At 38.7% G+C, this 27,880-nt stretch overlaps 2 protein-coding genes across 4 annotated transcripts; one reads left to right on the top strand and one right to left on the bottom strand.

Moving 5' to 3' along the window:
* Positions 1 to 253: 253 nt before the first annotated feature.
* ARMCX6 (armadillo repeat containing X-linked 6) lies at positions 254 to 3,249 on the bottom strand. 2 transcript variants are annotated; one of them, XM_081277952.1, is made up of 3 exons: positions 3,126 to 3,218; positions 2,299 to 2,380; positions 254 to 1,985 (listed from the first exon to the last, which is right to left on the bottom strand). In XM_081277952.1, the coding sequence occupies exon 3, from the start codon at positions 1,840 to 1,842 to the stop codon at positions 937 to 939; it is 906 nt and encodes a 301-aa protein (XP_081134078.1). In that variant the 5' UTR covers positions 1,843 to 1,985; positions 2,299 to 2,380; positions 3,126 to 3,218; the 3' UTR covers positions 254 to 936. The 2 variants fall into 2 exon arrangements, with proteins under 2 accessions (XP_081134078.1, XP_081134079.1); XM_081277953.1 differs by lacking the exon at positions 2,299 to 2,380 and having other exon boundaries at positions 3,126 to 3,249.
* Positions 3,250 to 8,378: 5,129 nt separating this feature from the next.
* ARMCX3 (armadillo repeat containing X-linked 3) lies at positions 8,379 to 18,999 on the top strand. Of its 2 annotated transcripts, none has more exons than XM_081276486.1 (5): positions 8,379 to 8,516; positions 8,992 to 9,131; positions 9,455 to 9,515; positions 9,770 to 9,841; positions 10,120 to 18,999. In XM_081276486.1, exon 5 carries the CDS (start codon positions 10,263 to 10,265, stop codon positions 11,400 to 11,402), a length of 1,140 nt encoding a protein of 379 aa, XP_081132612.1. In that variant the 5' UTR covers positions 8,379 to 8,516; positions 8,992 to 9,131; positions 9,455 to 9,515; positions 9,770 to 9,841; positions 10,120 to 10,262; the 3' UTR covers positions 11,403 to 18,999. The 2 variants fall into 2 exon arrangements, with proteins under 2 accessions (XP_081132612.1, XP_081132613.1); XM_081276487.1 differs by lacking the exon at positions 8,379 to 8,516 and adding an exon at positions 8,523 to 8,670.
* The last annotated feature ends 8,881 nt before the right edge of the window (positions 19,000 to 27,880 follow it).

Raw genomic sequence — 27,880 nt, 5'->3', positions numbered from 1 at the left:
AATCACCTTTATTGTGGGATTCCTCTGCATCAGGCACCCCTGTGTCCTGCTTGGAGAGTGCTGTCTTTCCCAGTTCACTCAACATTCCATCAGCATTCTCCCAGCCTCCCTGTGCCCCACCTGTCGACCCTGCCCCCATCTCCCTTCTTGGAGCTTCTGCTGAGCACAGCCGCCCCTTTCTGCCCCTGTCCCCTATGAGCACTGACAAGTGTGCATCTGTCAGAGAGCAGCCCCCACCCCCCGGTCAGCTGGCGTTTATTGTGCATGCAGGCCTTTCTCTTGGTGCAAACTGCAGGCTCAAGGACAAGGACCATGTCTCTCTCTTTTTGCCAATCAAAGCACACAAGTTTATTGATGATACACACAGATGCAGACTTGGGCGGAGGAAGTTAAGTCAGTACAATGGATACAAGGGGAGTGCACTTTGTGGATGAACAGGTTCGCCATCCGTGGGCTGGTGTCGAAGAAAGAGAAAAGGAAAATACTTCAACGTAGGCAGCGGCAGATGCATTTTCAGCATGAGCTCCCAGATGGGCCTGGCCTCTGCAAAGCGGTCCCTCTCGGGCAGGGAGACCATCACAGGCAAGCGAGCACTGGTGGTACTCTAGTTTGATGTCCCTTATCTGCAGCAGGCGAGCCACAGTGATCCCTTTACTGCATCAAGAGGGCTGCAAGGGAGTAATTTACAAAGCACAATGCCTGCAGACTGCAAAATCAAGGAATTACCCAAAGCTCTGCGGGGGGAGCCCTGCCTGGCCAAAAAAAAGTGTGGTCTTCAGTCTAGCTTCTGGAACGTGCACCCAGCCCCAGTGACCCCCGGTGATGGGGTGACTGCCTAAGGCTGGATCCTCAGTAGCACCCACTGCAGATTCTTTGATATCTGCAAACCTAGCAGGGTTTGTGTGGAGTCAGTCCCATTCTGTCCCAGAAGGCTATTTAAGGGGTGAGGGTTTCCAGGAGAACCTCTCTGTTTGCACTTCTGATAAAGAGGGACATGAATGAGAACAGCATCTGGGCACCCAGCAACTCCCCTGCCAAGAGTGGCTTTTCAGACAAACCCATCAGCGGTTCTAAAACCTGAACCTTAGCACAGCCACTTCTTTCGGGTATCAAAGGAAACTTCAAGTCTGAAACGGACTTGGCAAGCATGTTATTAATAACTGTCATGCTTATTAACAAATTTAATCCGTCCTGCTGCAGAAATGAGTTGCAGCTACGTGGCACAGTCTCCTGACACACTTCATTGATGGACATCTTAATCCGGCCCTGATTTTCAGTACTGGCATTCAAGTTACCTGGGGCACACAAAGCTTCCTCCCTCACAGTGGGGTGGGGGGTGGGGAGTGTGTTTCCACAGATGGAAAGGTTGGCCAAATGACTCCTGATATTGTGGCTAAGTGAAAAAACAGCATCCTTGGGCTCAGCAAACAACTTTTTTCCCTGAATAGAAGGACACTTGGAGAGGTCAAGAATACAACTGACATTTTTAAAGGTTTGTGCACTCCACGTATTTTTATGTTCATATGGGAATGGCCGTTGTTTTATTGGGTGTGCTCTGTTGGCCTTGCCACCCCCTGAGTGCCTGTCCTCTGTGCCACCTGGGGCCCCAGGTTCAGTCCAATCCTCATCCTCACTCCAAGGGCGAGCCATTGTTGTGAAATCAAACCAAATTTCGGGTTCCTCTTCATCCAGCTCCTGGTCATCATCCCATTCTTCTTCGTCGTCCTCCTCCAATTTGTCACTGTTGTCTCTTCCTATGGTCAGTTTGTAAACACAGTAGCAGGCACCAGCTCCAATCATTAGTCCTGCTGCCATCCAACCCATTTCCCGGGCCCGGCCCATGTTTCAGTCTGTGCCAGTCTTGGGGCAGGATCCGGAGGGCTTTGGTCCCCCTGATAGAAGAGGACTTTTAGGGCCAGGGTGAGAGATAGTGCAGGGTAGTAATTTTCAGCCTGACCTAGGCTCCTGTAGCTCTTGTGATGAATCTGTGGGTGAGAAAGAGTATTTTAGGGTTTTGGGCTGTGCCTGGGTTTGTACCTTTCCAGACAGGCAGATTTGAGTTTGAGTCCTTGTTGAGAAAGTTGGGTATTAGGAACTATTTCCTTGTTCTTTTCTGTTTTCCCCCATCTACCCTCAGGACACACCATTTCTCTTTTAGGATCCTCACAGAAAGGTGAGAGATGGGGCTCTGGTTATGATAACTAGGAGGGTGGCAAGAAGATCTAACTCTCAGGTAGTTTCCTCCTTCACCACATAAATCTTCACCCCCAAAATTTCACAAGCAGTTTTCTAACCAACCTCTACCAAAGTCAGACAAATTCCTTCTTCTTCCCAGTCTTCTTTTGTCAGTGTCCCCTCCACAGTGATAGGTGAATAGAGTCTGGCAGAAGGACAAATGGAAAGACAGGTAGGTGGCAATAGAGAACTGAAAGTGTAGCGAACGAATCTGCACTGAGCACACAGGTCCCAATATCCGCTTTTCTGAATTTTGGGCCTTTAAGTTTAAAATATTTCTCACACCCTTCTGACTTTCTTAACAAGGACTTCCCCGCCCCCCTCATCATCCGCCATTTCCCCAGCAAAGGCCGCCACACCCCTTTCCCTGCACTGAAATGGGAGGGGGTGTGGAGAAAGACGGGGCCAGGAGAGGGCGACTGGGACCCGGCCCGCAAGGATCCCAGCCCCTTTCCTCCAGCACCCCCATCCGCGGTCCCAGGCTAATCCCCCACCTTCACACCGCCCAGCAAGGTTCCCACCAAAGCAGTTTGCTCCTTCTCTCGCCAATACTTGCGCTGCAAGCTACAGACCCGAAAAAAGACAGGGGACCGAGGGGACGGAGTACTTGGTGGACGGACCAGCACCGGGACGTGGTGCCCGGATTGTGGAACCGTTCTTTCTTTGGATTCTCTGTATCCGCCGTTCACTCCCCTCACCCCCACCCGAAGCCCGCCACTTCTCTTGAGTAAAATGAGCACGGGGTGGGGTGGGGATGGGGGTGGGGAAAGGCATTTAAAAAGTAAGCGAGAAAGGGGCACAGCCTCCATCAGCCCGAACTTGGACCCGCAGAGCTCTCGATCTTCTCCCACCCCCATCTCCTTCCAAGCAGCGCCAACCCTCGCACCAACCTTCACGGTCCAAGCTAGTTTCCTTCTTCCTTCAAACGCCTGCAGAGTAATAGGGGGTTGGTACCCAGACTGAGGCGACTAGCAGGACTTCTGCTCTAGGCGGCTCTTAGTCACGTGAAAGCCACGTCACCAGCGAGCTCTGGCCCCCAATTTCCACTCCCACAAGCAGTGCGGCAGGCGCTAGCCTGCCCCAGACTGGGCCCTCTATAAAACTCCAGAAACCAGAAGTGACCCCATCTCTCTGGTGTTTGATTTTGACTTTCTGTACAGTTAGGGGCAGCCTCTTTTCTGGGTCTTCCCTGCCCTTCCTTACACTTCTTGGAGAACTGTGTCATCCTTTCCTTGGCTGTGAAACTCCTGCAACACCTTCCTTAATTTCTGTTCCTTTCTGTGTTCAGTCTCGGCATCAAAATTGGCTGAGGAAGAGCAATACAAGAAGCCCAGGTAGTAGTGAGGTTTTTATTAATATTTTGATCCATTTATGTTCTGTATTGTCCCTCCTTTTATAATTGAATCATGCTATGCTGTTTTTTAATAAGAACATACAATAAAGCTATTTCCATTTGCAGAAAAAAACAATCATAATCTTATTTTTAAAGATATGTAACATAGGCAAGATTTTCCAGTTAAGAAGAGGTCCTCATTGAATTGGCAAAGTTAATTTGTTCTACATTGAAAGTATTTTCTTCTAAATTATAGCTTTAAAACACCATATTAAAGTTTAAAAACACATCTTTACAAATGAGACCAGTCTCCAGGGCTTTCAGTATGATTTATAAATTGACAAATAAATGAATGAGAAGGTCAGTGTTCTGATTGTGACCATTTTAGATGAGTGAACCACCATCCATATCTTCCTCCTCGCTGAATTCATATTATTAGATGTCAGGCTCTTGAGATCTTGTAGAAGGCTGCTGAATAACTTTCACTATGGCTTCAAAGGACAGCTTTTATAAAGACCCCAACTTTAGGCAAATTTTATGACTTCAGATGAACTTTACAAATCAGTAACTTCACAGATTAGCCTGCTTTTCATTTAAAGGACATTGTTTAAAATCTATTCTGAAGTTTCATGATGTAACCCATAAATCATTCAGAAATTAGAGAATTATCCCATTGATAAAAATGAGACTTAACAGGTGGAATTTTCATTCCATCATGACAGTAGTGAGATGTCTCTGGGATCTGTCATCCCTATATTGTCACCACAGCATTGACCAGTGTTTATCATTCTCCACTGGCAATGGTGGTGAGGGTCTGTGGAAGACTGAATCACTGCGGCACCCCAGCTGCCCATGCCATTTTCCCCCTCACAAATTTAAGGATAAAGTATCAGATCCTAAACAGTGGCCAGGAGAAAGGTCTTTTCACTCCTTGCCTTGTAACAACTTCACTGTACCACCTGCCCAAGACCCTCAGAATAATCCCCAAACTCAGGGACAAAGTATGTAGAAGTTAGTCCTCGGATACCCACCTGTCTCTACTGGAGAGTCATACTCTAAATATAGACCCTCCAGGCAGCCTCTTAGAATGTTGAAATATGACATCCCAGCTGGAGGGCCTGGTGTGCAAGAGGCCCTTTTGGGAGGTGAGCCAGGGAGCTCATAATGCCTTGCTGGCAAATATTAGAAGTTAGGAACATGTCCTGACTTTCCTGTCTTCCCCATCTTCCCCAAATGTTTATAATCCAAACTCCTCACTAATATTATACTTCCATCTCTCTAAATCTCTACCTCATTTGTTTCAACATCATCCCCCGACACTGTTCTTTTGTGACACTTTATTTCTCGAAAACGAGTGAATTCTATTTCTGAAACTTTACAAGCAGAATACTTAGATTCAACTTCCCATCAGTTTTTGGCTGCGAGTACCTACACAAGTGACTTTTGTTTTTTTAAATGTATATATTAGAAACAGTTAAGGCATATGTAAAGTTTAACAAACATGGATGCCTTGGTGTCTGTCCTACACATGGTTCTGTAACACAGATTCATTTTCGCAACATTTAGCCTGGCTTCAAGGACAAAACTTCACTCCTACCTCTCCTGGCTTTGGTGTATCCTCCAATTATTCCAGTGTATTACCCAACACCGCCATTCTCTTTCAGACCTTTCATGATTTGAATCCACTCCCTCTCTAAATCCCCATGGACATTATAACCCTTTCGATTCTTTTACTTCTTTGTCACTTCAATCCAGAATTCCTACAATGGAATCTGGGGACTAGTTATTTAAAAATTAACATGGTCTTCATTATAAGCTCACCAACATCGGTATATTTAAAGACATGTCATGTGCTTGACATTCCATCTTAAAAGCAAAATAGGAAAATGCTTAAGTGAATCCTCAGGATATGCCTGTTAAAAGTTCTTGAACCAGCAAAAGACTCTGTGATGTCACTGCCAAAAGAAACATTTTGGCTTATGTCAGTGTGTGGCCACATGTGATATATAACTTACAAAGTACCTGAAAGCAATAACAAAAAATGGATCACTGGATGGTAACATTAAATGGAATTGTAGAGGGTTAAACAACAACAACAACAAACCTCTAGAACGTCATTACCTTGAAAAAATATATTTCTTTTTGTATTATCTCTTAGTTAAGGTAGTGTGATTGCAAGTAAAATATAAGGAAGGAAGTTTGAAGACTAGAGTCAACTCTGATGGGTAGAGATAGGAGGAAATGTGGGAGGGGAGATGGGAATGGGAAAGGCAGTAGAGTGAATCTGACATAACTTTCCTATGTTCATATAGGAATACACAACCAGTGTAACTCCACAACATGTACAACCACAAAATGGGAAGTTATACTCCATATATGTTTGATATATACACCATGTATGTATTCTGTCATATATAACTAAAAAGAACAAATAAAAAATTTAAAAAAAGAAAGGAGAATGCTAGACGATATTTTCAGGATACCATAAATCCATAAATTTTAAGTATTTTATCTCTCTGCTCAAGATTCATATTTTAGTTTGGTCTGTTTTAGTCACAGAGTGCATCCGTTTGCTAGGGAAATGTAGGGTATGTAAAATGTAAAATGCATTTCCTTTCTTTTCCAGAGAGAAATGTAAATTGTTTCAAATATTGTTGTTGATTTGTAGAAGCCCTTTCACTCTTTTGGATATTAACCTTTTGTCTAGCTATGGCTGAGATGCTGGGGGCCTGTCTGCTATAGCATGTCTTAGTTGTGACTTCCACATTAACTAAACTTTAGAAAAGTACAGTTTTAAAATGGCAATGCATATGTTTTCCTTTGAGCCAAGGCCACCTGGCTTCCCTGACAGGATTCTACAAGGTTGCATCTACAGTTCAGGGTCTTGTCCTCAGCACTGTATGAGCCAATCCTGATTCTGTCTGCACACTGAAAGCAGATGCATCTGTCAAGGAAAGACTCTCATTTATAGAGACATATATAAATCTAGATCTGAATGCTCAAACCCATGGGTCTCTGCATTCTTTTCCTGTTAAGTAGGCCACAAGGGAAACTAATTTTTCTTGAGAAATACAACTGTCAGGGGTACTAGAGGTTTCTGTCATTCTTACATGCCCATTTTCTCTCTGTAGACAAGCTACTACTTGGGAGGCCACAACCCCAGAAGGTTGCTTGGTGAACCTACAATCAGAGCAGGGACATTCATTCACCTTAAGAAGTGGCTTTCTGCTAAGAGATCTTGAAGTATTCTTACACATTATGGGGATGATTCTGCCAAGAAAAGCTAAACATTCCATTCATTTTAGCCAACACTCCTTCTCCTCCAGACAGTGCTGGGTGGGAACACTTTCCTCTGACTCTCCTTTTCATAATCCTGTGGTTGAATGAGCCCCTTTGCTGCACATGATCTTTCTCTAAATTCAGAATTATATTGTTGATCTGGCTTCTGTTTACTAAATTTCAATCATGTCTCAGTACTGCTTCCCATAATTTATATACATATGAATTTTACTGGAGGTTTGCTTGTTCCCAAACTCCCCAGTCTCTTGATTGACTTCCAAATTGTCTGTGGATTTTAAAGTCATACTCAGATGACAACCTTACACACAAGCTATTAGGAAACATTTCACTAAGGATCTTGTGTTCAGAAAAGCTGTTACTTTTTGTACTGTGTTATTTGTTTTTGTGCTCTGTAATTGTTAAGTTTGTTGGGTTGCAAGCAACTGAAACCAAACCTACTTAACTTAAACAATGAGAGAATGTAATTATTTTATTCCTTTTCCTATTTGTGAAAAGTTCAATCCCAAGTGAATTATTGAGCTCATCAAACCAGTGAAATGGTTTCACACTAAGTACTAGACGCCAAGTACAGCCAACTTTGTCTTGGTTCCTCTAATAGCTATTTTGTTTATAGATATTCTCTGTTTGTTATCAAGTATATTTTGTAATGTTCTTTGTATATCATTCACTTTGTCAGTGTACATGCTTTCTTATCTTACAGATAGTGGGTACACAGATTTGTTTTGTCCTCAATCTTTTGTTACTGGCTTCTGAGAGCTCAAAGCTTCCTCCTCGCTAATTTATGCAAGTGAAGTCTGTTGTTCTTCTATTCAGAGATTGGCCTAATCAAAGATTTACATATTCTCAGACACACTTATTAGCTCATTCAGATTCATCCAGGTTTGTGTTATGTGCTAAGGCCCCAAAGACATTAAGATTACTTTGAATGAAGTGGTTAACACTCTCCACCAAGTGAGAAATGTGAGACTTAGAGGCCATCACCTGACATCACTCTCCCACCTCCACTCTCTTCATTTTTCCTAAAATGAAAATAGCTTTGTAGTATTTTTTCCTCATAAAAGAAGGCGGACTGGAGGTGGGTAAGGGCAGAACAAAAATAACAAAGCATTAAGAAAGTAAAAGCCACACTTTCACTCCAGGCTTCCTTTTCTGATGCTTGTTCATTTCAGATCTAGGACTAGATTTCAGAGGAAATGGTAGACATTAATAGCTGGGAGGAGGGGAGGTTGAGGGAGAGGCTGCAGTCCCAGGAGCTTAGGGAAGGAAGAGTCAATTTTTCAAAAAAGCACAAGTGGCCAGTAGTCCCAGGGGAAGATGCTGTCCCTTTTTGATAATCTGAGGAAGGGAAACACAACTAGAGAGAGATGGGATTTAGTGGAGAAGAAAGAGTAACAAGGCCTAGTATGGGGGAGGGAATAGTGGGGGGCGGGCCCTCTTCTGCCGCACTGCTGGTGGGAGGGGAAATTGGGGGCCCGAGTTGGTGGATGACGTAGCTCTCACGTGACCAAGAGCTGACGTGTGCAGAAGTCCTTCTTGTCCTGGTCGTTGTTCCCGTCTGAGTACCAGCTCCCCATTGCCCTGAGGGCGGGCGGGCCGGAGGCAGAGGAAAGAAAGAGGAGGAGAAGGAAATTGTCCCGGATCCTTGCAGGTCAGTGCCTGGTAGATTCCATAAAGTGGGGGTGGTGGAGGGCGTAGGGCGGAGACCGTCGCAGGTCCTGAGGCTCCTCCGTCGTCTCTCCCACTCGCCGCCCGCTCTCTCAGACATATGTCCCGCCTGCGGCCCATTTCGATGCTGTGAAACGGTGAGCAGAGGGGTGTTTGGGAAGAGCCCAGAAATAGGGAGATATGAATCTGCTGGGAGGCAAGGCCCACAATCCGGAAAGGGAGCTCTGGCCTGGGTGTTGCCCCCGGGTCCACCAGGACAGTGCTGGAGGGGAAAGGCTGGGCATGGGGGGCGGGAGTAGTGGGGTGCAACGAGATGTGTCAGCAGAATCCCGAGAGGGGTAACGGGGTTGGAAAGCCTCGCACAACCAGGCCTCCGAATTAAGAGAGTTTCGTTCTCTGGGGACTGGTCCGTCCACCAAGCACTCAGTAACGGCTGTTTCCCGTCTTTCTGCCTGTAGCTGTGTCTTCCTGACCACCGCACTGTGTCTAGTGGGTCCGAGCCTCTCCTGGGTGGCCAGTCTTTCCGTAGGTTACGGCACAACGCCAGACAAGAGAAGAGGAAGGAAATTAACCCTGATCGGTGAAGGTCGATTTGAGGGTAAGACCATCTGTGAACCTTAGGAGGGGCGGGGGTGAAGGTGGGGGAAAACCAGAGAAGGTAATCTAGGTTCAGGTCTGAGTCTGAATGTGTTTCTCACACTCCCCGGACTGTGGCGAAATGGCGTGCGCTGTGTGTGTGTGTGTGTGTGTGTGTGTGTGTGTGTGTATGTATGTGTGTGAGTGTGTGTGTGTGTGCGTGCGCGCGCGGGAGGGAGGGGGAAAGGGGGAAATGACAGCAAGGAAACCTATCATGTAGTTTGCTCATAATCCTTCTCTCTCAACAGCACTTAGTCCCTATGTTTTCGATCTGTCATCCTGCAGGTCTGCTGTAGCAGGTGGCACCGTTTGAAGCTAGGGAGGAAGTTTCCCAGGATCGGTAGAGGTCGGTGTGGGCGTGGGGGCTGTCTGGAATGGGGGAGGGGTTGGAAATCTGCCGCGGCTTGGACAGGCTCACCCAATTCTACTTTATTTTTCTTACATCCCTGCGTTTTAAGCTAGGGAGGGGGAGGCATTTTCATGTTTTGGATAGCATAGTGACGTTAAAAAATATCTGGTAACCTGGATGGTGATTTAGGAAAGTGACAAATGCACAATCCTTCAAGCCTTCGTTTCTTACTGGCTCTGGTCTCTCCGCAGATTGAAAGATTATTGGGCGTGGCACACACCCCCAGCCAAGAGAAAAAGGAGCAAACTGCCTATTTCAAAGAGGTTAGTTCAAGGGTGCTACTCCCTGGAGATACCAGAGATTGTGGTAACTGACACCCCAGCCGAATCTGTGGACTCATTGCCTTTATCTACACTTGGGGTAGGGTGGGCTGGCAGGGGTTAGGGAGACAGTATGATGAGGTGGGTAGAGATTTTGTCAATGATCTATATTCCCTACCGAGCATTCAATTGCCATTCTTCTGTTCCTCTGTGCAACTTTTTGTATGGGACAACAAAAAGAGAAGAGAAATTGAAACTCTGTTTCTTTCTTCCACCTCCAGGTCCACCTCCAGAATCAGATATTGTGGTCTTGAAGTGACGGAAGATCACCCTCTACAGACCTGCTCTCAGGCCCACAACCCTCTTTCCCTACCCTGAGTGACTACTCTGTTCCTTGGTCCCTGCTGTTGTCAGGGACGATTGCATGGGCTACGCCAGGAAAGTAGGCTGGGTGACTGCAGGCCTGGTGATTGGGGCTGGCGCCTGCTATTGCATTTATAGACTGACCCGGGGAAGAAAACAGAGCAAGGAGAAAATGGCAGAGGGTAGCTCTGGGGATGTGGATGATTCTGGGGACTGTTCTGGGGCCAGGTATAATGACTGGTCTGATGATGATGATGAAAGTAATGAGAGCAAGAGTATAGTGTGGTACCCACCTTGGGCCCGGATTGGGACAGAGGCTGGAACCAGAGCTAGAGCCAGGGCAAGGGCCAGGGCTACCCGAGCACGTCGAGCTGTCCAGAAACGGGCTTCCCCTAATTCAGATGATACTGTTTTGTCCCCTCAAGAGCTACAAAAAGTTCTTTGTTTGGTTGAGATGTCTGAAAAGCCTTATATTCTTGAAGCAGCTTTAATTGCTCTGGGTAACAATGCTGCTTATGCATTTAACAGAGATATTATTCGTGATCTGGGTGGTCTCCCAATTGTTGCAAAGATTCTTAATACTCGGGATCCCATCGTTAAGGAAAAGGCTTTAATTGTCCTAAATAACTTGAGTGTGAATACTGAAAATCAGCGCAGGCTTAAGATATACATGAATCAAGTGTGTGATGACACAATCACTTCTCGCTTGAACTCATCTGTGCAGCTGGCTGGACTAAGATTGCTTACGAATATGACTGTTACTAATGAGTATCAGCACATGCTTGCTAATTCCATTTCGGATTTTTTCCGTTTATTTTCAGCGGGAAATGAAGAAACTAAACTTCAGGTTTTGAAACTCCTTTTGAATTTGGCTGAAAATCCAGCTATGACTAGAGAATTGCTCAGGGCCCAAGTGCCATCTTCACTGGGTTCCCTCTTTAATAAGAAAGAGAACAAAGAGGTTATTCTTAAACTTCTGGTCATTCTTGAGAATGTAAATGACAATTTTAAATGGGAAGAAAATGAATCTACTCAGATTCAATTCGGTGAAGGGTCACTATTTTTCTTTTTAAAAGAATTTCAAGTGTGTGCTGATAAGGTTCTGGGAATAGAAAGTCATCATGATTTTTTGGTGAAAGTAAAAGTTGGAAAATTCATGGCCAAACTGACCGAGCATATGTTCCCAAAGAGCCAGGAATAATTTCTTGACTTTGTAGTTTAGAAGCAACACACATTGTAAACTATTCCTTTTCTCCACCTTGTTTATATGGTAAAGGAATCCTTTCAGCTGCCAATTTTAACGAATACCATATTGTATCATCAATGCTGATATTTAACCAAGTTGGTCTTCAGGTTTAAGCTGGATAAATGAATATCACTACTTGTTCTGAAAACATGTTTGTTGCTTTTTATCTCGCTGCCTAGATTGAAGTATTTTTTACTATTTCCTCTATGTAAGTGACAGTGAACCAATTCGTCATGAGTAAGCTCCTTTTGGTCATTTGCAATGATTTCATTTGTGTATCATCAATAAAGTTATGTGTTAATGCTGGAAAGAAAAAAGAAAGAAGAAAGAAAGAAATGATTCTTGTCCTTTGGTTTATAATCTAGTTGGAGAGATAAGAAACATACAAACCAAAATATAACTGAGGATATCCAGAGCAGACACTCATTGTCAGATGTGTGCCCTCAGAGCACAGAGGAGGCAAAGGATTCGTGGGATATGCCAGTCAGCTAAAGTTTCATGGAGGAGATGGATTTGTAAATGAGCCCTGGATAGGGTATGGTGGTTAGGATGTTACAGAATCCAGGAGAGAATGGTGTGAGAAAGGCATTGAGGTAGGAACCTTCTTCCTATGATAGTCGGAGAGCAGCCTGCTTGCAGTGGACAGCATGGGCAATAGGAGTGAATAAATGAGGAAAGTTAGGTGAAGACAGTTGTAGAAAGCTGTTTCAATTTTATCTCACTGGACGCTGAGAGCCACTAAATATTTCTGGCTAAAAAAATATTGGAATCCACATAAATGAACCCCTCTCTCCTGTGCAGTGTCAGTGAGGGTGTGGCAAAACGGACCCTAACAAATCCTAGTGGTGGCCATTTGGTAATTCATATCATAAGCCTTAAAATATGTAAACCATTTATCCAAAGTTAGTGATTTAATAATTGTCCAAAGATTACATGTATAAGGATGTTCATTTCAACACTGTTTAAGGTAGTAAAAATTGGAGACAACATGTCTGTCACACTGGATTCTTCAAATAAGTTAAGGAATGGTCACCCAGTAGGATATGATAAATATGCTAGTGGAATACTATTTTTCCAGAAAAGATATTCATCATTCATTGTTAAGTGAGAAAGATAAGTTAGATAGCAGTATTCATTCCATTTTGCTGGAGTGAGGGGGATATTAAATCATGTTTTAAAAACACACTAAAATCTCTGGAATCATATATTTCCAAATAGTAACAATAGTTATCTTTGGGTGGAAGGATAATGAGTGATCTTTACTTTTTTTTACTTTTATTCATCTATTCTTTTTTAAATAAAATGAATATTAATTTTTAGGAAATTTTTGAAAAAAAGGAAAGTATTGGGAATGAAGCAGGCGATTGATTTGAATGTGTACTGAGTGTGCAAATGATTTAGACTGAAAATGTGATTGGTTGAAGTTTCCTTTCCAAAATGATAGGTGAGTGGTGAAAATGAGGCTTATCATGAGGATTAAATGAAGTAATAATATATGCTAAGTACCTACACTATTCTGGCACATAGCAGTTAAGAAAAGTGAGTACCCTTAAGTACCTAACATGCAGGACTGATAGTTTTTGGTTGACCTTTGTTTTGCTGGGGCATTCTGCCATGTTTCAGTGTCATTTAATAAACAATAACAATAAAGGTTAACATTTATTAAGTGATTACTGTGTAGAGTTCTGTCATTCATGCAAGGCAACTCTTAAAATAACTTCTCAAAGGAAAAAAGTTTTTGCTTTTTTCTAAGGACTCAAGGTGTTTCCTCAGACATGATTTCACCAGCCTCCATAATATATTCCTAGTTGGCTTGGGGATACTATCCTGCTTTATATGTGAGACCAGGAAAGGTTGAAATTCTTTGGTTGTGATCCAGTTTTAGCTCCAGGTTTCCATATGTGCACTCTAATGTCTATAGTAGATGAAAGGACCAGGGAATAGTTGGCTTAAAATTGTTGGATATGGTGACCCCACCAAATCACATACATATGGCGTCTCTTGATACCAGTTTTAAGGGTGGGGTAAAGGAAAAGGGAATGAACACTTTTCTAGCTCCTATTGTTTGTGTGTTTGTTTTTCAACACAGGAGCACTTAATTACAAAGCCACATCTTCAGCTACTTTTTAAAAAAATAATAATTATAAAAAATTTCTGTTTTGAGACAGGGTCATGCTAATTTGCTTAGGGTTTCCCTAAGTTGCCAAGGCTGGCTTTGAAATTGTGATCCTCCTACCTCAGCCTCTGAGCCACTGAGATTATAGGCTTGCATCAACATACACCCAGCTTCATGGTACAATTATTATATGAGAGGAAGAGATTGGGGCCAGTAGAGAAGCCATTTTAGATAAATTGAGTTTGAGGTATCTGAGTGACATTCAGATAAAGATGCCATATTTTAATTTGAATGTGTTGATCTGGCTTTCAGAGGGGAAGGATGGGTTGCAATTTAGTATTTGAGAATCATTAGAGAGAGGTGATAATTGGGAACATGGAGTAGATAGGATCCCCCATAGAGAAGGTACAAAGAGCAGAAGGCTGCAAAAAGAACTGTGTAAGGGGCTGTGATAACTGGAGAGAGGAACAGAATTAAAACAATGTATAACCTTTCACATACTTTTATTATGCAAAGACATATATTCTTTACATAAAATTGGTTTTACTGTATGTAAAATTTCTGGTCCTGACTTAAATTTTTTCATATAAAAAATAAATATTCATTGGTGATGCTTGAGAACATAGACACAATAAGTGCAAACTGTCTCCTAACCAATATATAGCTTGAACACCTGAAAAATATTCAGATCAATCCTTATTGAACTTGAGGCACCAAGTTTTTGCTAGGGGTGAAGGGGAGGTTAATTCGTGGAATAGAAAGCCACAGTGTGACAGGCACATGCCTGAGTTTGTCAATCTACTCCTTTTCTCTCCCTCCATGTTCCTTTTCATTCTTCTTTGCTCTCTCTCCCTTGTTTTGTCTGTTTTCCTCCTCCTAGGAGACAGTTGTTGGTATTCTCTCTGTGCTTCTGTGTCTTTTGGGGTGACCACTTAATTTCCATGGCACCATGCCATGTGCCAGTGGGCATTTAATAGAGAATAATAATTGTCATTTCATAAGGTGACCCTGGGTGTGACTGGATGCCAAGACTTTTGGAACCCTTGTTGAACAGAACAGAGACTGAGAAGGAACTAGTCTTAGTTTGGTAGCCCTCTCAGTGGTTTGCATGTACTTTTGCTGTCCTACGCCTACTATGATCTAGACTAAGAAACTTGCTCTTTGGGAAAGTGCTGGGTGAAAGAGATGTGGGGCAGGACACCCAGTTGTCCTAATGTTTCACTTAGGAGGTTGTCACTCAATTATTTTGGGAAGGGCAGAGTTCTAGAATTGTGACTGTGATTGTGGCAGCTCATGGGGACAGGGAGGAGGCAGTGCCCGCCCCCTTTAGAGACAATACTGAAAATTCAGTGCATATCCTGATATTTTGGTTTCTTCTCATCTAGCAGTTTAGGGTCTATTTCAGTCCAAAATATGTCCAAAGGCAATTTTACAACGATGTATTTCAGTTTGTTATAAATTGTAACCCAAATAATAATATTTCAAGGCTCAGGAAACAGGCTGTCTTTTTTGAATGTTCATATTTTACCTGCCTTGTTTCAAAAGAGATTCCAAGTGTAGGTTTGGCAAATTGATGTGATTCAGGCAAATTTTATGCGTATGACTCTCTTTGGTTTTGCTTTGTTCCCTTGAGAATGGCTTTTAAAACAGTGATAATGACTATTTTCATTGCTAGCTTTTTGCATTAAGTTTACATCACATCCCAGGCTGCAGGTTTTCTGTGTTTAAACTCTGACTCTCCTTACCTTTTACCTAGAGCTGTCTCTGGGCTTTTGTGGAGTCCTGGCGTGCTTTGCCTGAGGTTGTGGTATAAGAAGGATAAGGGATATTGACTTCACAGAGTAGTGTACCTCCATGCTTCACCTTCTGCATTGGGGCCTTCTCAGGCCTTGTGTTAAGGGCTTGGGGCAATGTGTGTGTTTGAGGAGAGGAATAGGAGGTAGAGGGGAAGGGAGAGAAGGAAGACCTACTGCAGAGATGCCTTTATCCTGACAGATTCATGCAAATGTAATTCCACTTCTCTTTGAGAGTGGGCTGAGTGTCACTCTCTGACCCTGTTGACCATTAACATCTTAAAAAGTGAGAGGAGCTGTTACAGGAGGGGCTTTGTTTGGGCACAGAGCCTCCTCAATTATTGAGCCTTTCTAAGCTTCTGGAGGACATAACATGCTATCAAGTGAAATGGGGTTTCTTATTGATGATGATTTATGGTTCTGTAAGAAATAGATTTATCAAGCAGATCAGATTCTTAGTGTTTGCTTTTTAGAACATTCCCTCCCTAAGATCCATTTACATCAGAATCCAAATTGTCATAGAAGGCTTTTTCCTTAGTGCTCAGGGAACTTAGCCAATTTAGATAGATGCTGATACCGACAAAGTAAGAGATCCTGGTGTGTCCTTCTCTGCTATGAGAACTGACTTGTTGCTGAAATACAGTACTTCTCCTCTGATATAGTGGTATCTTTTGTCTACTTAGATGCTCTTATAATAGAAGCAGAGCATCAGTGGGTGGTACTTTTATGAATATTAATATGTATGACCAAATTGGTTATCAGACAGTTTGAGATGTATACTCCTTTTTGTTAAGCAATGCAATTTATTCTTCTTTAAAAATTAATTTTATGGGCTGGGGATGTGGCTCAAGCAGTAGCGCGCTCGCTTGGCATGTGTGCAGCTCGGGTTTGATCCTCAGCACCACATACAAACAAAGATGTTGTGTCTGCCGAAAACTAAAAAATAAATATTAAAAAAATTCTCTCTTTAAAAAATTAATTTTATTTTTGGTTGATAAATAGTATATATTTATGAGATACAATATTAATCATGAAAGTATTGCATTGTGGAATGATTAAGGTAGTCTAATTTATGTGTACATTAATTCACATACTGATGATTTTGTTGTAGTGAGAACAATTAGAATCTACTCTTTTAGCAATATTAAAATATACATCACATTATTATTAATGATAGTTACTATTTAGTGCAATACCTCTCAGACCACCATTCCACACACTCTACTTCTATAAATTTGACATTTTTATATTACACTTGTGAGATACATTTTTGTTTTTCTGTGCCTGACTTGTTTCACTAAGGAAAATATTCTGTAGATTCCTTCATGTTGTTGCAATGGACAGAATTTGCTTCTCTTTAAATGCTGAATACTATTCCATTGTGTATACACACCACATTTTATCTATCCATTCTTCTCTTAATGAGTACTTAGGTTGTTTCCATATCTTGACTATTTTGAATAATGTTGCAATGGATATGCATGTGTATGTGTCTCTTTGAAATACTGATTGCACTTCCTTCAGATGTGTAGTCTACCCAGGAGTGTGACTGCTGGATTATATAGTGATTCTATTTTTGGTTTTTAAGAACATACTGTTTTCCAAATTTTTGTGCTAACTTACATTTTCACAGTGTGCAAAGATTCTCTTTTCTCCACATCCTCGTCAATACTTTTATCTTTCATCTTTTTGACAATTTTCATTCTAACAAGTATAGGTATAAAGCAGTATCTCATAGCTTTAATTTGAATTTTCCTGATAATTAGTGATGTTGAATGTTTTTCACATACTTGTTTGCTATTTTATGTCTTCTTTTGAAAAAAAAAATGTCTATTCAGATTATTTGCCTGCTTTTTGAATCAACTTATTTAATTTTTTACTGCTGAATTGTTTGAGTTCCTCTTATATCCTGCATATTAATCCCTTGTTGGATGAATAGCTTGCAAATATTTTCTCCCCTATTGTAGGTTTTTCTTTTTAGTCTGTTGGATGTTTCCTTTGCTGTATAGAAAACTTTTAGTTTGATATTTCTTTTATCTATTTTTCCTTTTGTTTCCTGTACTTTGGGGGTCTTGTCAAAAAAATCTTTGCTCAGACCAATGTTGTGGAACTTTCCACCTGTGTTTCCTGAGAGACATATACTCTTAGGTCAGAAGACCTTAATATTTGCAAAGCTTTCCCCCCTATGTGTCTCCCCTTTTCCTGGATTTTTTGAAATTATAAATAATATATTGCTATAAAATTTTGAAACCTGAGGAAAATTGTCATCTAATTTTTCCAAATTTCATTCTTCTGTTTGTTAAAATTGGATTTTAACTTTGTTCATGCTCATTTCTTGTGGCCTTCTTTCAATAAGCTATAATGAAAATCCAGACCTAATGAAATGAATCCAATAAAGAAAAATTTTAATTTTCTTCCATCATTTAAAATTATTCAAATGGATTATCTTTTGATATTAGAAAAGATGAAATATACAGAAGACTGACTCAAAGAAACAATCTAAAAATATTTTATAATTTTTTAGCCTATTCAAAATGTCTTGGAAAATGATTTTTTATAATCAATTGTTGTTTATCATCATTAATCATCACCTCTTAAGTTATTCCATATAATAGATAGTCAAAAATGGAAGTATTGAATTGTACAATGTCAGCTATGAAATCCATCAATTCTGTTTGCTTTTCTTTGATATAATCGTAAACATTTTAATTATGAATGTCATAACTTGTTAATGCTTATAAATATATGCCAGATCTGTGTAATCATATTTGTTTTGTTGGATATTATTATGTTATAATATAGTATTAGTAAGATCCTGGAATTGTTTTTCAGCTGTTTTTAACTGCTGATTATAGTTTCAGATATACTTACTTCAACTTAGGGAAAAGTTAGCATTGAGGAAAGAAGATGATATAACTCCTGGACATTAGAGGATAAGATTTTACACCAAATTAAGCATTTGACTACACACTGAGACAGTTTTGGGATTTACCAGAACTCAGAGTTTATTTATTTATTTTTTATTTTATTTTATTTTTTAGTTGTTGATGGACTTTATTGTCTTTATTTTTTTTAATGTGGTGCTGAGGTTTGAACCCAATGCCTCATGCATGCTAGGTGAGCACGCTATCACTGAGCCACAATCCCAGCCCCCACAGTTAATTTTTTACAGTGATTTATATTGTGATCTTCTCGAAGTAACACCGCTTACTGAAAACTAAAAAAGAGGAATACAGAGAGTAAAATATAAAAATTGGCTTCTTCCCAAACATCTTTACAGAGTTACCTACTATTACCAGTCAGATGATTTCTCTGTGTATACAAACACAAATAATTATTATATATGCATTCTTAGAAATAATATGAACTCACAGTTTATATTTTGCAACTTTTTTTTCACTTACAATTTATTATGTGTATCTTTCCATGCATTTCTTACCTCACTTAACTTTGTTCATAGGGTCTTTCTTTGTAGATTATTTACATTTTAAGGTGGTCATATCACTCAGCTTTTCCCCTTACAGTTTCTAGGTTTTTAATACTTAGATAAGTATTTCCCACCTAAGATTTTAAAAGTATTTAAAAATATTTTTTCAAGTTTTTTAAAAGGTGTGTGTGTGTGTGTGTGTGTGTGTGTGTGTGTGTGTAAGCACACAGGAATACCTCTTCTAATGATTTTATTATATACTTGTTTATAGCATCAATTAGAGATAAATGTTACTTCTTTTTCCTAGTCCCAAACATTGAATGTGTCATCCTCTCCTACACTTTCTGCAGGACTTTTCATATGCCATAAGCCATGAGTTATTTACAAAATATTATTATTCTTTGTAAATGAAAACATTGCTCTGTTTGTTATCTTTGAGGTATAATGCACTGAGTACTGTTAGTGAAGTTCTGTATGACAGAATCTGTTTTATAAAAGATGGAATTAATAGTGCTTTGTAGCAATACCCATAATCCGCTGTGCTATGCATTTATTACAGTTATTAAAATACCAAGTGGATAAATGAAATGCACTTTGGGCTATGAAAATGCCATAATTTGTAAAAGGTAGTTTAATGGATAGCTTAGTGACAACACATCACTGAAAGCAATCTTCATGTTTCCCGGGACATGTGACAATGAAAGATATAATTTGTGTATTTGAACATTTGAATGTCTGCTGGTCAATACAGTCTTCCAAATAGGAGGGTTATATGAATATTGTCAATTGTGCCTTGGAACCACAGATAAGAAATTGGTCTTTTTTGAGGTATGGAATGAACTATCAGATCTAGAAGGCTTGAGCACTATGAATTAGACATTTTGGTGGACACTTAAAAAATAAATTAGCATTTTTATTTAAAAAGTGGATGAGATTTAAATCTATAAAATAGATTTGGGTACCAGTGGAGAAATTCATATAATTAAAAAATGAAATAAATATTGAAGGGACGTTGACATTCAGATAATTGATTGGACTAGCAATTGATGGAGTTAATTCATGGGCTGGCTTGATATCCCACTCACTAGTAATTCATATCCTTTTAAGCAAAAGAAATAAAAGAACAATGTTAGCTCACAAGTGCTACAGTGTTATACTCTCCAAAACCTTGCAAGACCAGAAGAAAGCTATTAGTTTTTTGTTGTTTGTCTTATGTCCCAACACTTCTTATAATTTGCTCATTCACTTTCTAATTTTAAATAGTCCCTTGTGTTTTAGATGAATACAATCGTATCAATTGTAAAAAGAAATTATTTTTATCTTTCCATAATTTTATGCTAATTATTTATTTTATTATTACAATAGCTATAATCTCAAAAATTACTGTTGAATAAAAGTGGAGGTTGTAGGCAACATTGACTTGTTCCTGCTTTTAATGGAAATGACTTTGACTTTTCATGGTTAGAATGAGGGTTGCTGCTGATTGTTGGGTAAAGGTCCTTTCAATATTTAAGTTATTCCATTCTATTTCTATTAATATATATTAGGATTAGCTACAGATTTTTTTTATCTAATGGCTTTTCAATATCTATTGACAAGATCATATATTTTTTCTACATTAACTTTTTTATGTAATGAATTATATTGATAGAATTTCTGCTGTTTTACTATTTTGCCTTTGTGAATCAATCCCTATCAGGTCATAGTATAATTTTTTTCTTGCCATATTTCTAGGTTCTATTTGTTTGTATGTTTTATACTTTCAAAAATATTTTATTTTGTCTTTTTCTATTTGCTATTTATATTTGTTCATTTTTTTGTGTATCATTTTTTTTTTTACTGGTTTTGGTCTTAGGTTTGCTAGCTCCATACAGTTCATTAGTGAATGTTCAAATTTTCCCTGTCTTTTCCTGCTGAGTTTAAATAATATTAGTATTATCTCTCTTTAAAGGTTAGATAGAGGGCTGGGGATGTGGCTCAAGCGGTAGCGCGCTTGCCTGGCATGCGTGCGGCCCAGGTTCGATCCTCAGCACCACATACCAACAAAGATGTTGTGTCTGCCGAGAACTAAAAAATAAATATTAAAAATTCTCTCTCTCTCTCTCTCCCCTCTCTCACTCTCTCTTAAAAAATTAAAATAAAATAAAAAAGAAATATCATACTCCCCCCTCCTTTAAAAAAAAAAAGGTTAGATAGAACTAAAATTTGAAATTTTGTGCTCCTGGTTCCTTCTTTAATGGTAGTCTATAACCACATTTCCAATCTTACTTGTAATGATTGGTTGAGTCAATTTTTCTATTTCTTGGGTTAATTTGTTAATTTCTGCTTTATTAGGAAATCATACATTATCTTTAGATTTTCAAATTTGATATCATAGATTTGTCTGAAAAAATTATAATTATTTTAATCACATCTATTTATATGGTTCTACCCTTTATTACTGATGATTTATATCCTTTTTCTTTCCTTGGTTTTACTAGTCATATGTATAAAGATTATATCAATTTTATTGATCTTTTCAAAGAATGAGCTGTTTTATTTATCACTTCTGCAATTGTTTTATAGTCATTATTTTAAATTAAAATATCACTAATTTCTTCTACTCTCTCTGGGTTTGTTCTTTTCTACTTTTATAACTCCTCAAGAAGATTGTTTATTCCCTTTGTTTATGGTCTAATTGAAAAATAATGATCATTAAGATTATATATTTTTCATTGAGTACAGCTTTAGCCATGTCTTATAGATCTTGACATAAAGTATTATCCTTTTCCTTTGTTTTCCACATAGCTTGAACTTTTATTTTTAATTTCCTCTTTGACCAAGGGCTATTGAGAACCATGCTATATCATCAGGCAGTTACCTTTTATGATCATCTTTGATTACTATTTCTAATTTTATTTTGTTAAGATAAAAGTATATGCCTATACTTTCACTACTTTTTAGAATATATTAATGTACTTTTATGTTGTGAAGGTCATGATCAATTTTTTAAAGTTTCATAAATAATAAAAAATTCAATTATCTCCTTAAATAAAGCAAATTTTTATCTTTTGAGTTAAAATTTTTAATTATTTACACCCTCTCTGTTTTTGATTACTTTTTCATCTACTGGATTGATCAAATTCTGATTGACGTATATTAAAATTCTTCTTACAAATTTAAATGGTTTTTGCTTTATGTGTTTAGTTGTAATGCTGTTTGATACATGCAAGATTAGAACTATTATAAGTTCTTCTTAAGTTGTGCCATTTGTCATTCATACATACAATGTTTTGTTGTTGTTGTTGTTGTTTGTGAGAGTGCCTGCCATGTTGCCCAGGCTGGCCTTAAACTCCTGGGTTCAAGTGATCCTTTTGCCTCAGTCTTTGGAGTAGCTGGGACTACAGGCATGAGCCATCCAGCCTGATTCATACCATGATTTAAATTGTGTTTTTAGAGCCCTTTCCTTCTACTTAGATTTAGATTCCATTTCGTTTTATATGACTATTTCCAATCCTGTTTTCTTTTTGTTTCCATATGCCTGATGTCTTCTTATCCAGTGCCTTGTTTTAACCTTTCTTTGTTGTTGTATTGTGGGAGTGTTTCTTGTAAATCACATATAATTGAATTTAATTTTTAACTTAGTATCATGGTCTGTGCCTTTACATTTAGTTAATACTGTTAACTTTATTTTTTCCATTTTATTTTGATTTTTATTATTTTGTACTATTAGTTATATTAGCCTCTTTTTACTTTCTCTTATTTTAGCTTATTCAAATTTCTGTTCTTACACATTTGTCATACTGTTTATTTGGCAAGCCTACTGTGCTTTTCTGCACATTTCAGTCCGTAAGTGCTGACACTCAAAATCAAGCAGTATTTCTCTACTATTGAATCCAAGTGAGATGATCGTGCTTCCCATAGAGGCACCCTGTTTTCTCACTGTCCCCTGAATCCAACAACAGGAAAGCTTTAGAAATGTTTACACAAACTCTAAGTAGCATTTAGTATATAGCAGTTCATTTTTGGTCTTCGAATTAGTTATTGAGTTAAAAGTTATTTATTTAAAAGCTGTATGTTCCTGGGGAAGTTATTAATCACTGTGTATCTCTATTTCTTCATGTGTAACATGAGAGTGTTAAATAAGATATATAGTGCTTAGAGGAGTACCTGGCAAGTAGTAAGTGCTAAATAAATGCTACATGATAGTTTAGATTGGATTATAGTCTCTCTGAATCTTTGCATTTCAAATATATTTTAATCTACTTTGATTTGTGAAGACTGACTTGGCTGGGCACACTTTATGGATGTTAGTATTTTTATCATAGCCATGTGTAGACGTTATTTCAATGGTTTCTTGCTTCTAGAATGGCAAATAAAAATTTTATTTTTCCTTTATAGGTATGTTTTTGTACTAATCCCTATCATTGGACTTATTAATTTTATGAGTGTACTTTGACTTTTTTTCATAATCCTGTCTGGTACTTGGCATATGCTTTCACTCTGTAGCCATAAGACTTTATTTAGATTAGGAGGAATTTCTTTATTATTTCTTTACTTCTCTTTAATCTTTTGCTTTTTCTCATTCTAGGAATTCATTTATTTGTTGGGTCATTTGGAGCAGTCCTCCAACTTTAAAAAATCTTTTTCTTCATAATTTTCATTTATTCTTTAGATTTTCACATGATCTTCCTTGCTACTTTTTCAATTCTCAACAATGGAATTCCTTCTTTCATTTAATTGGATAGTGATTTAAAATGTGAAAGTCATGTTTTGTGAAATAATTGTTTTGCTTGAATTGTTTCTTTTTAGTGTTATTATTACTTTTTTGCTGAAGATAATAACTGACTCTTCCAAAAGTTCTATTTCAGTGGGAGATAATATAAATAATACATATTTTGAAATGCACAGACACCAGATATGAATAGTCACATATAAAAGTAAGAGAAATTTGGAGAAAGGACAACTCAAAGTCTTCTGAAAAACAGGCAGAACTGAGATTTGATTGAAAGCATTTTCATGTGTCTGTGTTTATTCTTCATTGTATCCACATTATGCTTCATATAGTATTTTCCTAGACATACCTAGAGAGGCCTATGCAAGTGGTAGGTTTAAGATTTTCAGAAAGTATATTGAGACTGTTACCCATAATTTATCTGTTTGCTTAATCTGTTTTCCCCACCCTTTCCTAATCTCTGTTTCACATTAGCACATTATTTTAGTTATAGCTTAAAAGAACTAAGCTCAGAATTTATTGTCTAGGACAAAGCAGTGTACAAGCAAATAAAGTTGGTAGAGACAGTAGCCTGACCAACAGCTGATACTCTTTCCATTTCCCAATGGTCCCATCCTGTTTATGTTCCTAGAGGAAACCTCTGAATAGTAAGAACGAAGAGAATATGCAGTGATTTACTAAGGGATGGATTGACAGACACACAAAACTATTAAACATTGTCATGTACTTTTTGACTGAAATCCTGAAAAGAGAATGTCATTTTCTCCTTTTCTTGAAGATGCTTTCTTTTCTATTAGTGCATTTTAATTATACAGAATCATGGATTTCACTGTGGCATATTTATGCATGTATGTAGAATACTTTGATCATATTCACATACCCATACCCCTCCCTTCCCCTGCTCTCCTGTCTTCCCCTGATCCTCTTCCTTTTCTCTAATAGTGTCCCTTCTAGAAGATGGTTTCTTATTGACTCTTTTTTAAAAAAATTATATATATATATATTTTTAGTTGTTGATGGACATTTATTTTATTTTCATTCATTTATATGTGGTGCTGAGAATCAAACCCAGTGCCTCACACATGCTAGGCAAGTACTCTTACCACTGAGCCACAAACCCAGTCCTCTTGTTGATTCTTTTTTTTTTTTAAAGAGAGAGAGTGAGAGAGAGAGGAGAGAGAGAGAGAGAGAGAATTTTTTAATATTTATTTTTTAGTTCTCGGCGGACACAACATCTTTGTTGGTATGTGGTGCTGAGGATCGAACCCGGGTCGCACGCATGCCAGGCTAGCGCGCTACCGCTTGAGCCACATCCCCAGCCCTCTCTTATTGATTCTTAAAAAAAAGATTTAATATTGCACTAGATATTGCAAATATATACACATTTACATGTGTGCCTAGATGATAGAATACTATGTTTTAGAGAAAAGCTTCTGTTCTTGTTTTTCCCTTGCAAAATATCTCTTAATTTTCCATTTCCCCCATTCCTTACATCAGGAATGGTTTATGGAGAGATGCTAGATTTCCTATGTCCTAAATAAATGAAAATGTTGTGCCAGGTATATACAAGTATTTATCTGGTTACAGTTTTATTTTTCTTTATCCTGCTCAAAACTCACTGTATTCAATATAAAGATTCTTTCCTTCCTCTAGTTGTTGAAAATTCTGAGAGTCCCATCAAATGTTTCCTCATCCTCATTGTCTGTAGGCTTTCTTTATGTAATTCCTTCACATGTATTTTAAAACTAAATTTCTGCCATGTCTTTCAACTTCTCATTCATATTTGCACCATTTTATCTTTGTGCACTTCATTCTGGGTGATTTCTTACTATATTTAAATGACCTAATTTTCTCCTTGTTTGTGTTTGCCTCTGCTAAGGCCAGATGTTTCACTAGTTCCAAATTAATTTTTATGCTAGTGTCTTTTTGGTTCTTTAACACATAGGATTGGTGACTTCAATTCCATGCCAAAGGGGGGTTCTAATTGCTCCCACAGAACTCTTTATCTACCTTTGACTTCTCATAAAAGACAAGCTTTCTTGCCATTTATTTTTGGCAAAGGAAAAACTATCTTGTTATCATTTCCATGCTGATTACACCTCTGTGGGATCTGGATTTAGACAGCTTCTCAGTATTAATTGCTCATTTTCCATAGGCTAGAAATATTACCTCCTGTCTCCATGTGGAATAAGCCTTGGCCCCCAGTCCTTAAAGACAATATAAACATGTATGTCTTTATCTCCAGCTCATTGTTGTTTAGCTCCTTTTTTGTTTCTGGGTGATTTCCATTTCATGATTATGAATTTGGTTATACAGCTGTTTCTAGAGAAGGTACATATTCTATCATTTCTGTGAGTTTCAAGTGGTAAGAGGGAAAGTTTCCAAGTCAGTTTCCTGTGCTCCTGATTGAAAATTGCTCAGATATGTTTATTGAATTGGATTGTGTAGGTAACATGTCATACCTCTTAGATACCTGAAAAGGGGCCAAGGGTATAGCTTAGTGGTAGAGCACATGCTTAGCATGCACACGACCTGTGTTCAATCCCCAGCATCACACACACACACACACACACACACACTCACACATAAAAATACCTGAGATATTACAGTTTTATATTGCTTCCAGATGGAATGTGTGATTACAACACAGTTATATTGTCCCTTTGCCTAGTTAATGGTACTTTTCTTTATTTCAACTCAAAATTTACCTCCTTATGGAAGTTCTCCCTGTCCTCTCTCTTCATCCCTCAGAGTGTGTCTTGATCTTCTAATATGTACTCTTACATACCTGGGTTCCATTACTCTTTGTACTCATGTGGCATTATAGTTATTTATACACTTATGTGATTGTATGATTAATGTACATATTTTGCTATTGGTGAACTTCATGAATTCAAACACCTAGTCTGTTTTTCCTACCACTGTATGCCTTCCATTGGTGCTCAATAAAGACTTATTAAATGAATTAATGCATACATTTCTACAATGACTGTATTAATCTCATATTAAAATTAAATATTGTCCTGGTGGGACTGCAAATTGGTGCGGCCAATTTGGAAAGCAGTTTGGAGATTCCTGGGAAAGCTGGGAATGGAACCACCATTTGGCCCTGCTATTGCCCTTCTCGGACTATTCCCTGAAGACCTTAAAAGAGCATGCTACAGGGATACTGCCACATCGATGTTCATAGCAGCACAATTCACAATAGCTAGACTGTGGAACCAACCCAGATGCCCTTCAATAGACGAATGGATAAAAAAAAATGTGGCATTAATATACCATGGAATATTACACAGCACTAAAAAATGACAAAATCATGGAATTTGCAGGGAAATGGATGGCACTAGAGCAGATTATGCTTAGTGAAGCTAGCCAATCCCTAAAAAACAAATACCAAATGTCTTCTTTGATATAATGAGAGCAACTATGAACAGAGTAGGGAGGAAGAGCAGGAAGAAAAGATTAACTTTAAACAGAGACATGAGGGGCTGGGGATGTGGCTCAAGCAGTAGCGCGCTCGCCTGGCATGCGTGCGGCCCGGGTTCGATCCTCAGCACCACATACAAACAAAGATGTTGTGTCCGCCGAGAACTAAAAAATAAATATTAAAATTCTCTCTCTCTCTCTGTCTCTCTCTCTCTCTTTAAAAAAAAATAAAAAAATAAAAAAATAAACAGAGACATGAGATGGGAGGGAAAGAGAGAGAAAAGGGAAATTGCATGGAAATGAAGGGAGACCCTCATTGCTATACAAAATTACATATAAGAGGTTGTGAGGGGAATGGGAAAATAAACAAGAGAGAAATGAATTACAGTAGATGGGGTAGAGAGAGAAGATGGGAGGGGAGGGGAGGGGAGGGGAGATAGTAGAGGATAGGAAAGGTAGCAGAATACAACAATTACTAATAGGGCATTATGTAAAATTGTAGATGTGTAACCGACGTGATTCTGCAATTTGCATTTGGGGTAAAATTGGGAGTTCATAACCCACTTCAATCTAATGTATGAAATATGATATGTCAAGAGCTTTGTAATGTTGTGAACAACCAATAAAAAAAAGAGAGCGCATTACAAATCAGCAGGAGTTTAAGAATCTGGGGGTGGGGGGACATGCAAAAAATATTGTCCTATTTAGAACAAATATAAATGTATACATTCTGGACCAGTGGTTATTAATATCTTTGAGGTCACACTTCTCATTAAGAACTTGTTGGCAGTTATAGCCTCTCTCTCTCTGAAAAACCCATATGCATCCTTCTCTTACTCCCAGTACACAATCATTTCTACAATATTCAGGGGGTTATAGAATTGTTAACCTGGTCTAGGTTATTCAGTATGGTGAGCAAGTGATAGTTCCCTGGATCTAATCCTTACTGAGGAGTGA

The sequence above is a fragment of the Spermophilus citellus genome (assembly GCF_964194105.1).
Source record: "Spermophilus citellus genome assembly, chromosome: X".
Taxonomy (NCBI): domain Eukaryota; kingdom Metazoa; phylum Chordata; class Mammalia; order Rodentia; family Sciuridae; genus Spermophilus; species Spermophilus citellus.
The sequence above is the reverse complement of the archived record's forward strand: the minus strand, read 5'-3'. Positions and strand labels throughout refer to the sequence as shown.